This window comes from Neofelis nebulosa, chromosome X (assembly GCF_028018385.1).
Source record: "Neofelis nebulosa isolate mNeoNeb1 chromosome X, mNeoNeb1.pri, whole genome shotgun sequence".
Taxonomy (NCBI): domain Eukaryota; kingdom Metazoa; phylum Chordata; class Mammalia; order Carnivora; family Felidae; genus Neofelis; species Neofelis nebulosa.
The window spans coordinates 127,662,800-127,675,350 of NC_080800.1; the positions used below are offsets into that span (position 1 = coordinate 127,662,800).

A 12,551-nucleotide genomic window follows, 5' to 3' on the forward strand; every position below is an offset into this window, starting at 1 on the left:
AGAGATACTGCTGGAGTTCTGCCAGGTTCTTCTTTACTCATTTTCCACAAAAATCCATCACTTGTAAGTACAATAAGTTTCTGGGTATAAAGGTGAATATATGTTTATATAGGATGAGACTGGTTTTTTTTTTTTAAATTTTTTTTTCAACGTTTTTTATTTATTTTTGGGACAGAGAGAGACAGAGCATGAACGGGGGAGGGGCAGAGAGAGAGGGAGACACAGAATCGGAAACAGGCTCCAGGCTCCGAGCCATCAGCCCAGAGCCTGACGCGGGGCTCGAACTCACGGACCGCGAGATCGTGACCTGGCTGAAGTCGGACGCTTAACCGACTGCGCCACCCAGGCGCCCCGAGACTGGTTTTTATTCCCCAGAAATTTCCCTTTGAGAGTTTATGTCCAGAGAGGCCTTCAGTGTAAGAGAAGAACTACAATCTGATATGCTCTTCCCCGCAGACAACAGAGGTGTGAAGGACGAGAGCATGGAGTGGCCTAGCACTCGTTACTAAGCTGTATGAATGTAGCAACAATCTGTGTTGGATTTAGGCCATGTTAGTGTTTTTGCTGACAGCTGATGCTGTCAAAAGCCTTGCAGTGGTTACCGATGGAGAAGGAAGATGAGAAAGTGACAGCCACAACCATCCCAAAGGCTCCCCAGTGGTTTGAGGGTATGTATACCAAGAGAGATTACTCGGTGGTATTCAGATGACAGTACAAGTGTTCACAAAGCACACAGAAACATGTTCAGCTCACACATGGTAACTGCATCTATAAATATATATTCACCACTACAGCTTAGTAAGCACACTTAAAATTTTGGGCAATGGTAAGTAAAGGCACTTTTTAGAGGAAAGACTTTAAGTTAAATACTTGATGCGCTGCTGTCATTAAAATGCCTTGCAATTACTAACATCGCTTGGACCATTCAGTATCTGCTCCCACGCGAACACATGAACAGCGAGCAAAGGATCACAGCTGTTAGTAAGAGAATAATATAAATAGCTAACCTGGATTTTCCATTGACATGAAGACAGTTTCTCCTGAGAATGGGAATAGGGTAAGTGTGTCTTCATAGACCATTTTGTGTTTGAAGGTGTACCCAGAGAAGAAGACAGACAGGAAGTCAGTTTGTGCTCCAACGCTTAGAATGTACCAGTATGCCACCTCATGCAAACAAACTGACAGCTGCAAGTTGTCAAAAACATAGCCGTTGATGCCTGCAAACCAAACGGTAACAAGACATTTGATTTATTATTTTGGGTTGTCGTGATATGATGAGAAATAATGACGGGTTAAGCCCATTACCTTATTCCCAAGGAGAGGTAGCGCTATACTTTCCATAACAGTACATGGCTAGTACTTGGTCACCTAGCTCCCAGTCGCAAAGCGAGAAGAGTCATAGACTTCAACCCTCCGTGAACTGGAGAGGGAAATGCTACAAAAGACGGCCTTGATTTATACAATTGGAATACTGGCTGCCAATTAGATAATTGTATTGTAGCAATGTTAAAGTTTTTCAAAAAATATCTGTACTCATAGTGAATGCAAAATGAAGTATTATGAGATAAAACAGCATGATGTCTGCAACCTGTTCTGAATTGGAAAATAAGCAATAAAAGTATATGGAGAAAAAAGAGAATGATACAGTAAATAAGGAAAAATATTAAAAATTAGTGAATCGGGGAGCCTGGGTGGCTCAGTTGGTTAAGCGTCCAACTTTGGCTCAGGTCATGATCTCGTGGTTTGTGAGTTCAAGCCCCGATTTGGGCTCTGTGCTGACAGCTCAGAGCCTGGAGCCTGCTTCGTATTCTGGGTCTCCTCCTCTCTCTGCCCCTCCCATGCTCATGCTCTGCCTCTCTCTGTCTCTTAATAATAAATAAATGTTTAAAAAAAATTAATGAATCTGGGTAAAAGGTATATGGGAGTTCTCTATAATATTCTTGTAGAAGTTCTGTAAGTTTGAAATTATTTCTAAATAAAAAGCTAAACAAAAGTAACAGTGACTTTCTTCTATAAAGGGAATTATTTCTGAAAGCCTCTTCCATACATCTATCTATCTATCTATTCAATAAGTGCCTGTCTATTCTGCAGAGTGGTTCACAAATCTACTAAGCAATGCTCAGACTCTAGCTGAGGGCAACTAAGCGAGAATCAAATTTCTTGCCCTACAAAGCATTAAAAGATATTATAAGTCTATTGTAATTGAAGGTGTGGTCATCCACAGGTATACATGAATATGTCAATCAGAATATAGAGTCCAGAAAGAGATACAGATATACATGGGAATTTAATGCGTGATAAAGGCAGCATTTCAAACTGGTAGCAAAAGAGAATGAGCTATTTGCTAAATGCTGATGGAAAATACGACTATTCATTTCTTTTTTATTTTTAAAGGTTATTTATTTATTTATTTTGAGAGAGAGAGAGAGAGCATGTGAACAGGGGAGGGGCCAAGAGAGAGGAGAGAGACAGAATCTCAAGTAGGCTCTGTACTGTCAGTGTGGGCCTGACGCAAGGCTTGAACCCACGAACTGCGAGATCATGACCTGAGCCGAAACCAAGAGTCAGATGCTTAACTGACTGAGCCACCCAGGCACCCTGAAAATATGACTATTCATATGGAACAACAAAAGACTCTGAATAGCCAAAACAATCTTGAGAAAGAACAAAACTGGGGGCATCACAATGGCTGATTTCAGGCTACACTACAAAGCTGTAGTAATTAAAGCAGTATGGTACTGGCACAAAAATAGTTATAGACCAATGGAAGAGAAACAAAAGCCCAGAAATATATCCTTAAGTATATGGCCAACTAATATTTGACAAAGCAATCAAAAATATTCAATGAGGGGGCTCCTGGGTGGCTCAGTCGGTTAAGTATCCGACTCTTGGTTTCAGCTCAGGTCATGATCTCACAGTTTGTGAGATGGAGCCCCACATCGGGCTCTGTGCTGACTGCAGGGAGCCTGCTTGGGATTCTCTCTCTCCCTCTCTCTCTCTGCCCCTCCCCTGCTCACACGCTTGCTTGTGCTCTCTCTCCCTCTTTCAAAATAAATAAATTTTAAAAAAGAATATTCAATGAGGAAAGGGTAATGCCTTCAATAAGTGGTGCTGGGAAAACTGAATAGGCATCTGGAGAAGAAAGAAACTGAACCCTTACACCCTACACAAAAATTAACCTGAAATGCATTAAAGACTTAAACATAAGACCTGAAAGTGTAAAACTCCTAAAAACATAGGGAAAAGGCTCCTTGACATTGGTTTTGGTGATGATTTTTCTCGATATGACACCAAAAGCACAAGCAACAAAGGAAAAATTAACAAGTGGGATGACATGAAACTAAGAAGCTTCTGCACAGCAAAAGAAACAATCAACAAAATGAAAAGGCAGCCTAAGGAATAGGAGAAAATATCTGCAAATCATTTATCTGGTAAGGGCTTAATATCCAAAATATATAATGAACTCATAAAACTCAATAACAAAAAAAAAAACACTCTGATTTTTAAAAAGGGCAGAGGAAGGTGTCCCTGGGTGGTTCAGTTGGTTAAGTGTCCAACTGTTGATTGGTCAATGGGTACATGAAAAGATGCTCATCATCATTAATCATTAGGGAAATGTGATCATTAGTAAAATAGATCAGACAGAGACAGAAAGACAGTGTATGATTCCACTTATATGTGGAATCTAAGAAAGCTGAATTCATAGAAACAGAGAGTATAATGGTGGTTACCAGGAGGGTGGTGGGGGAAATGGGGAGATGTTGGTCAAAGGGTACAAAATATCAGTTATAAGACAAATAAGTTCTGGGGATCTAATTTACAGCATGGTGATTATAGTTAATAGTACTGTATTATGTACTTGAAAGTTGCTAAGAGAGTAGATCTGAAATGTTCTCACTAGAAAAAAGAAATGATAATTATGTGACATGATGGAGGTGTCAGCTGACAGTATGGTGGTGATCATTTTGCAATATATAAGTATATCAAATAAACATGTTGTACACCTTAAACTTACACAATGTTATATGTCAATTATATTTCTGGAATATCTGGAAATGAAACAAGGCAAAGAACAACCTCAGACCTTGTACGAAGGGCAGTATTTTAAGAGTAATCCTGCCCAGGGGCACCTGGGTGGCTCAATTGTTTGAGTGTCTGACTCTTGGTTTTGGCTCAGGTCATGATCTCATGGTTCATGGGTTTGAGCCATGCATCTAACAGCTGAGAGCGTGGAGCCTGCTTGGGATTTTCTGTCCCTCTCTCTCTGCCCCTCCCCCCTCTATCAAATAAATAAAACTTAAAGAGCAATTGTCCCCAAAAGTAAATAGAAGTGTGCGTAACTTCCAAAATAGTAAAGGAAAAAGATGGAGTTTAAAAATAGCTTAATCAAGAAAGCAACAAAGGAGAAAAAAATGAAAAATTCAGAAAAAATAGGAAACACAAAATCCGATAGTACCAATAAATCCCATGCAATGGGCTACATGCCCCCCATAGGAGAGAGATGGTCAGATTGGACTTGAAAAAGTAGAACATGTATTCCTTCTCTAGACTTGTATTGCCACATTTTCTTGACATAACTTACATAGTTTTGTTTTTGAAACAAAGTGGGAATAAAGTGATAGAGATATGATTAGAAATACTGAGGAAAGAGCCCTAGCCCAGAATGATTAGAACATATCACATTGCCTTGAAAACATATCACTCTCTACATACACATATATACATGTCTATGCTTTCTCTCTTGTGGTCATTATTTACTTTACAAAAATGAGGTCATATTACATATACTTTTTCTGCATCTGCATTAGGTTATTCAACAATACTTAACAGAAATTGCTTTAAGTAGGTGGGTACAGCTCCGATCCATTCTTTTTAATGGCTTCATGATATTTCATATTATGGGTGTGCCACAATATATTGAAACATCCCTCTAATGATAGGCATTACCTTTGACTTTAGTTTATTTGTTTTAGGCACTATAAACACTACTACAATACATCCCTGCACATCTGTCCTTATGTACTGGTGTTTTACTCCCATGAGATATATCCCAGCAGTAGGAATGTTGGATCAAAAGGTATATATATTTAATTCTAAAAATTTACATAGTAAAATTGGTTCTTATTTGGAGCACAGTTCTGTGAGTTTCAGCACATACACCAATGTGTGTAGCCACGAGGACAATCAGGATACAGAACATCTCATTCAACACAGAAAACTCCATTGTACTGGAGCCCTTCATTGCAAAGAGTCAAGCTCCGGCTCCACCCAAGCTCTGACAACCACTATTCTATTTTCCATCCTTCCCCAGAATGCCCTTGTAAATGAAATAACACAGTATGTCACCTTTTGTGACTGGATATTATCACTCAGCTTAATGCCTTTGGGGTTCATTCATGTTTTGTGTATCAATGTTGATTCTGTTTTATTGCTGAGTATTCAAGTGTGTGGATGTACCACAGTTTGTTTAACCATTTGCCTACTGTGGGACATTTTGATTGTTTCTAAGTTTTTAAAAATAAAACCTGGCAGATTTGTTCCCCAGGGGTCCATTTTCAAGAAGCTAAAGGCGAAGGTGGGAAAGGAGAGGTTTCCTCCCCGTTTACTTTCTCCCTCATTGTGTTTTCCCCAGGGGATAGAAATGGTGTGGACCCCCAAACCTACCCAAATAAAATCCCAAAAAACTGAGTTTCCAAAAAGTTACAGCATCTTAATTCCTCGTATTAAGGGGAAAGGAGCCAGAGGGAAGGAGGTCCCTGGTTTGGGGGGAGACTCCCCTAGTTTGGTGGGATATTCCTCCCCACTTTGAGTTGCTGGCCCAAATGGAACAAGCAAGGGCTACAGCATTCAAGTTTCATCAAAGCCACACATTTTCCTCCCCTGCCTGACCCAAAGATATCCTACATTAAATCTGCATTCATTTCTTCACTTGTAATATGCATGCTTTGAAATCTTTCTAGCTTCCTTCCCCAATTATCTGCTGTTAAGGAGTTTCAGTCATCCAGTGGGACAGACAGGGTGAAATGTGCTCATTCCATCTTAACCAGAACCAGAATGGCAAATGCATACATTTTTAATTTTAATGGTTTCAATCAGATCTGTTTCAAAATACTGTACTACTTGTGTACTACCATTGCATGAGCATACCCTTGTGCTCACAAGCCCACGAGTAATAATTGTGTTACTGTCTTATCATTTTGCCAGTCTGATAGGTAGCAAGTGTCACAGCATTGGTATTCTATTTTGCATTTTCCTGTAGTGAGATTGAAATTTTTAAATTATATTGTTGACCATTCTGATTTGTGTGTGTATGTATAAAATACACACATGTATGTGTATATGTAATAGGCTGAATTGCGCTCCTCCCCAAATTCATATGTTGAAGTTCTAACCTCTAGTGTCTCCGAATGTGACTGTGTTCAGAGATCAGGTGTTTAAACAGGTAATTCATCAAATGAGGTCTGAGGGTGGCCCTAAGAACAGAAGTTTGTACCCAGACATGTGCATGCACAAAGACCGTGTGAGGATACAGAAAGTGGCCATCAACAAGTCAACAGGCCCCTTCTGCTGACACCCAGATGTTAGATCTCCAGCCTCCAAAACTGTGACGAAGTAACTCTCTGCCATGAAGTCACTCAGTCTGTGGTCCTTTAAAGGTTAGGGTAGGCCTTGCAGACTAACACAATATATATATATGTGTTCATATATGGTTGTATAATCATGGAGGAAATATGTTTTAACATGGGCTATTAGGATGTGGAATCCTTAGTGGGAAGGTATAGTTTGGGAGGAAATGGAGAGATAAAAGGGAGGAGGCAGCCAAATAAACATAAAAAAATCATGTTGTGTACCTTAAATATATATAATTTTTATTCATCAGTTCTACCTCAATAAAGCTAGAAAAAAATATTTCTTTTTAATGTACAGAGTCTTGATTAATTTGACTGTAGCTAGCAATGGGTTTACATGTCTAAAATTGCATTCCCTTTGTAGTTCATGTGTAACTTACCAATTGAATGCATTAAAATAATTTTTAAAATTTTAGTTTTAGGAGCACCTGGGTGGCTCAGTTGCTTGAGCGTCTGACTCTTGATTTTGGCTGAGGTCATGACCCTGGGGTCCTGGGATTAAGCCCTATGTCAGGCTCTGCACTGAGCATGGAGCCTGCTTAAGATTCTTTTTGTCTCTCTCCCTCACTTGTGCTTTCTCTCTCTCTCACTAAAAAGAAAAATAATAAATAAATAAATAAATACATACATACATACATAAATACATACATAAATAAATACAATTTTAGTTTTAAGTAATCTCTACACCGAACGAGGGGCTCAAACTTACAACCTTGAGATCAGAGGTTGTATGCTCTACCAGTGCCCCACATGCATTTTATATTAAGGATGGATTATGCATATTTGGATAAATGAAAGTTGTGTCTTATTTGATTTATTCCTTCAGAATAAAGTTCTCTGAATGTTTGATATCTTCTAAAAGACAAAGGCGTATGCATTATATGATCACATTTATGTACTTACAGAAAACTTTGTATGTTCATATGTAACAATTTTTAAGGAAATAAGACTCTTGCCTGGCATATCAATTAATCTGGACATCCAATTGGTGGCTTCAGTTTTCCTTTATCCATCACCCACTGGACTCAAGTGCTGCTTTACTTACTGTGCATGATGTTAGAGACCTGGAGCTCCGGGTCGTGGGGCGGCACTGCATCTGCATTTGGGAGGAAGCGCTTCATATTCTCTGTGAGGTACCAGCTTTGGTTCTCATCAAATACAGAAAACAGGATGACGTTTCTCTTGTCTGACATCATCTGTTAATTGTACATATTGAAAGAAAGAAATGCTATGAGTCTTGTTAGGTAGGAATTAGCAGTCTGCACGAAGTGATGGCATACATGTGCTATATCTATACTGAATCCTTTGGTTCAATTCCATTTCTCCCTAAGGTCACTATTATGGCACATACCAGGGCTTGGGGGGAGGAGCGGGTGCTGCAAACAGTGAGTATATGTTTAGAGCAGATGTGCCCTCAAGGCAAGAGGGTGACTGGACCCACCAACTTAGTTTCTTCTGGACCCAAAGTCAAATGCTGAGTGATTTTTTGGTACAGTCTGCAGCCTCATTTCCTCCAAGTTCAGATTAGAGGATTTTCATTCTTTAAACACTCAAGTGATTATTCAGTGTTTTTCTTAAACAAGTTAGTCAAATCAAGTAAGATTAATGCCTCTCCTAAAATTCCAACAGGCAAGTGTCCTTCCACAAAGCTACCAATCTATAAAAAAATAAAAACAGAAAACAGAAATCAAATAACAAAGTTAAAATGGACCATAAAATGTTAACTAACACAAATATCTTAACGTTTCTGTTTATTTTTTTTTAATTTTTTAACGTTTATTTTATTTATTTTTGAGACAGAGAGAGACAGACCATGAACAGGGGAGGATCAGAGAGAGAGGGAGACACAGAATCTGAAACAGGCTCCAGGCTCTGAGCTGTTGGCACAGAGCCTGACGCGGGGCTCGAACTCACGGACCGCGAGATCATGACCTGAACTGAAGTCGGACGCTTAACCGACTGAGCCACCCAGGTGCCCCTCTGTTTATTTTTTTTTTTTAACGTTTATTCATTTTTGGGAGACAGAGACAGAGCACGAATGGGGGAGGGGCAGAGAGAGGAGACACAGAATCTGAAGCAGGCTCCAGGCTCCGAGCTGTCAGCACATAGCCCAACACGGGGCTTGAATTCACAAACTGTGAGATCATGACCTGAGCCGAAGTTGGATGCTTAACTGACAGAGCCACCCAGGTGCCCCTTAAGTTTTCTGTTTAAAAGTTTTAAAGTTCTTTTCAGAAAAGCAGTTTTTATATGAACCAAAATTATGAGTTAGTACTTGTTAACTGAATCTGTTAAGACTTAATGTGTGAACTTCACTAGTAGGTGTAAATTTCAATTTGCATAACCTAGCACTACAGAAACCAAAATGCTGAGGGGAGAATGCTGGAAAATATACAGGTACATTTCAGTCCTTTTCCAAAAACTAGTAGAAAAACTATAATTATGAAAACAAAATTAAGGGCTGGTACTTGACCAAATTTTTGCCTCTTCGATTTGTGTGCCACATGTTTTAAAATTCACATGCTTTATTCCCTAAATAAATGAAATGTTCTCAGACTAGTACAAATCCTATGTTTCATACATAACCACATGGACATGTAGTCAAGCCTCAGCAATATGGCATTGAGTTATTCTGGATCCAGGCAATGAGTTTTTGACAAGCACTAGGCTTTTCTTATTCAGACAACTCAACCTTATTTTTTTTAAAGCAGCGTAAGTGGTCTAAATTTTCAACATTTCTGAAAGATCTTATATCTTTTCCTGTATTTTGCTCGACAAATATTTATGGAATCCCTACTACATGCCATGCGCTATGCTAGACGCTGCACATATGTTAATTTTGAGTCACCTGTGATGAGACATCCAGGGGAGAAGGCTACACTATGATATACGTTTGTGGGGCATCTAAATATGGGTGGTAGCTCAGCATGTAAAAATGAGCAAGACCACCTATAGAAAGTGGAATTAAATTTTTTAAAGTTTTATTTATCTAAGTAATCTCTACACCCAATGACAGGCTCAAACTCATGACCCCGAAAGTCACGTGCCCTTCTGACTGAGCCGGCCAAGAACCCCCAGAATGTGGAATTCTAGGCTGGGAATGAGTATTATAGAAATGTTCTAGAGCCCAGGCTCTCCTATCCCTCCAGCAGGCAAGTTTATTACACCAAACTAAATTCAATAACAGCTGTGAAAAACCCAGCTCATTTCTTTTATTGGCCAATATTGCAAACTACTGTTTTTTCTGGAGGCTATTAGGGGACATACACTGAGAGAGTATAACAAATATCTAGAAGTTCATATTCATCATCAGTCCATCAGACCCAGGGCTTGGAAAGAGAAGAACTCACCTGGTTTCCTCTTTGATCTACAGATCCTTTGTAGCATATGAGGAGAGGGCCAATGAGTCCTGAAGCTAGATCTCTCTCTGGATTAATGAAGCTCGAGTAATATCGAGTCAGGCACCGAGGATCTGATTTAGTCGGCCCATCTTCTACAGTCACTGTCCATTTATACTTGAATATCTCTCCTGGCATAATTGGCATATCTTTCAAATGTTTCATACCTATCCATACCCAAACCACAAAATCTCTTGATTAGATTATAACAAACCACATTTTAGTAAATCATGTTGTTATTTCAAGGGCCCTACAAATTTTATGTACATATCACGTTTCTCAATAAATTGGGACTAAATTTTCACCTATTATAAGTTTAAGATTCATGCAATTGTTTTACAGTAAAAGTGGATCCAGGACTTCAAGTTATGTTACAAAGCTGTAGTGATTAAAACAGTATGGTACTGGCACAAAAACAGACATATAGATCATTGGAACAGAATACAACACCCAGAAATGAACCCACAACTATATGGTCAATTAATCTTTGACAAAGCAGGAAAGAATATCCAATGGAAAAAAGACTGTCTCTTCAACAAATGGTGTTGGGAAACCTGAACAGCAACATGCAAAGCAATGAAACTGTACCACCTTCTTACACCAGACACAAAAAATAAATTCAAAATAGATTAAAGAGCTAAATGTGAGACCTGAAGCCTATAAAAATCCTAGAAGAGAGGACAGGCAGTAACCTCTTTGACATTGGCCATAGCAACTTTCTTCTAGGTAAGTTCCCTGAGGCAAAGAGATGAAATAAAAAATGGACTGTTGGGACCTCATCAAGATTGAAAAGCTTCTGTACAGCAAAGGAAACACTCAACAAAACTAAAAGACAATTGATGCAATGGGAGAAGATATTTGCAAATGATTTAACAGATAAGGGGTTAGTATACAAAATCTATAAAGAACTTATCAAACTCAACACCCAAAAAGTGAATCATCCAACTAAAAAATGGACAGAAGACATGAATAGACACTTCTCCAAAGAAAACATCCAGATGGCCAACAGACACATGAAAAGATGCTCAACATCACTCATTATCAGGGAAATACAAATCAAAACCACATTCAGATACCACCTCACACCTGTCAGAATGGCTAGTATCAAAAAGAAAAGAAATAATGGGTGTTGGAGAGGAGGTAGAGAAAGAGGAGCCCTCTTGCACTGTTGGTGCAAATGCAAACTGGTACAGCCACCCTGGAAAACAGTATGGAGGTTCTTCAAAAAATAAAAATAGAACTACCCTATGATCCAACAGTTGCACTACCGGGCATTTACCCAAAGGATACAAAACACTAATTCAAAGGAATACATGCACCCCTATGTTTATAGCAGCATTATTGACAATTGCCAAGATATGAAAGTAGCCCAAGTGTCCATTGATAGATGAATGGATAAAGAAGATGTGATGTGTGCATGTGTGTGTGTGTGTGTGTGTGTGTGTGTGTGTGTGTGTAAAATGTAATATTATTCAGGTATAAAAAAATGAAGTCTTGCCACTTGCAAAGAGATGGATGGAGCTAGAGAGTATTATGCTAAGTGAAATAAGTCAGAAAAAGACAAATACCATATGGTTTTACTCAAATGTGGAATTTAAGAAAACAAAAAAAAATAGGGGAAGAGAGAGAGAGAGAGACAGAGACAGAGAGAGAGAGAGAGAGAGAGAGAGAAACAGACTCTTAACTACAGAGAACAAACTGATGGTTACCAGAGGGGAGGTGAGGGGATGGATGAAATAGGTGATGAAATAGGATGAAATAGGGATTATGAAGTGCACCTGTCGTATGAGCGCCGGGTGATGTATGGAAGTGTTGAATCACTAAATTGTACACCTGAAACTAATATAACAGTGTATGTTAACTAACTAGAATTAAAATAAAAACTTTAAAAAGTGAAAAAAGAACTTAACAGGTCTGGGGCATCTGGGTGGGTGGCTCAGTCGGTTGAGCGTCCGACTTCGGCTCAGGTCATGATCTCGTGGTTCATGGGTTCAAGCCCCACATTGGGCTCTGTGCTGACAGCTCAGAGCCTGGACCCTGTTTCAGATTGTGTGTCTCCCTCTCTCTCTGCCCCACCCCCAATCATGCTCTGTCTCTCTAAAATAAATAAGTGTTAAAAAAAATTTTAAAAAGAAATGAACAGGTCTGTCCACCATTACATAGGATAGATATTATTAAATGTTTATAATAAATAACTGAAAATCTTGAAGAAGAAAAAATACCAAGTGCTTAAAGAAATAGAGACATCAAAACCACAGTGGTAAGCTACAGTTGGTAATCCAGTTGACTCTGAGAATTTCAGGCCTGAATATATTCCAAAGGACTGCTCACTGAAGTTTTTTTTATGTTTATTTATTTTTGAGACAGAGAGACAGAGCATCAGTGGGGGAGGAGCAGAAAGAGAGGGAGACACAGAATCCAAAGCAGGCTCCAGGCTCTGAGCTGTCGGCACAGAGCCTGACGTGGGGCTTGAATTCAGGAATGGAGAGATCGTGACCTGAGCCAAAGTGGGACTCTTAACTGA

At 39.2% G+C, this 12,551-nt stretch overlaps 1 protein-coding gene across 3 annotated transcripts in view; it reads right to left on the reverse strand.

Annotated features, from left to right (window-relative positions):
* F8 (coagulation factor VIII) overlaps positions 1–12,551 on the reverse strand; it is a 123,290-nt gene that overhangs the window by 52,052 nt on the left and 58,687 nt on the right. For all 3 annotated transcript variants that reach the window (XM_058713286.1, XM_058713285.1, XM_058713287.1), the window contains 3 exons: positions 9,980–10,194; positions 7,675–7,825; positions 1,008–1,217 (listed from right to left, as the gene is read on the reverse strand). In XM_058713286.1, the coding sequence (XP_058569269.1) occupies positions 1,008–1,217; positions 7,675–7,825; positions 9,980–10,194 (576 nt within the window). The remainder of the gene's footprint in view (positions 1–1,007; positions 1,218–7,674; positions 7,826–9,979; positions 10,195–12,551) is intronic.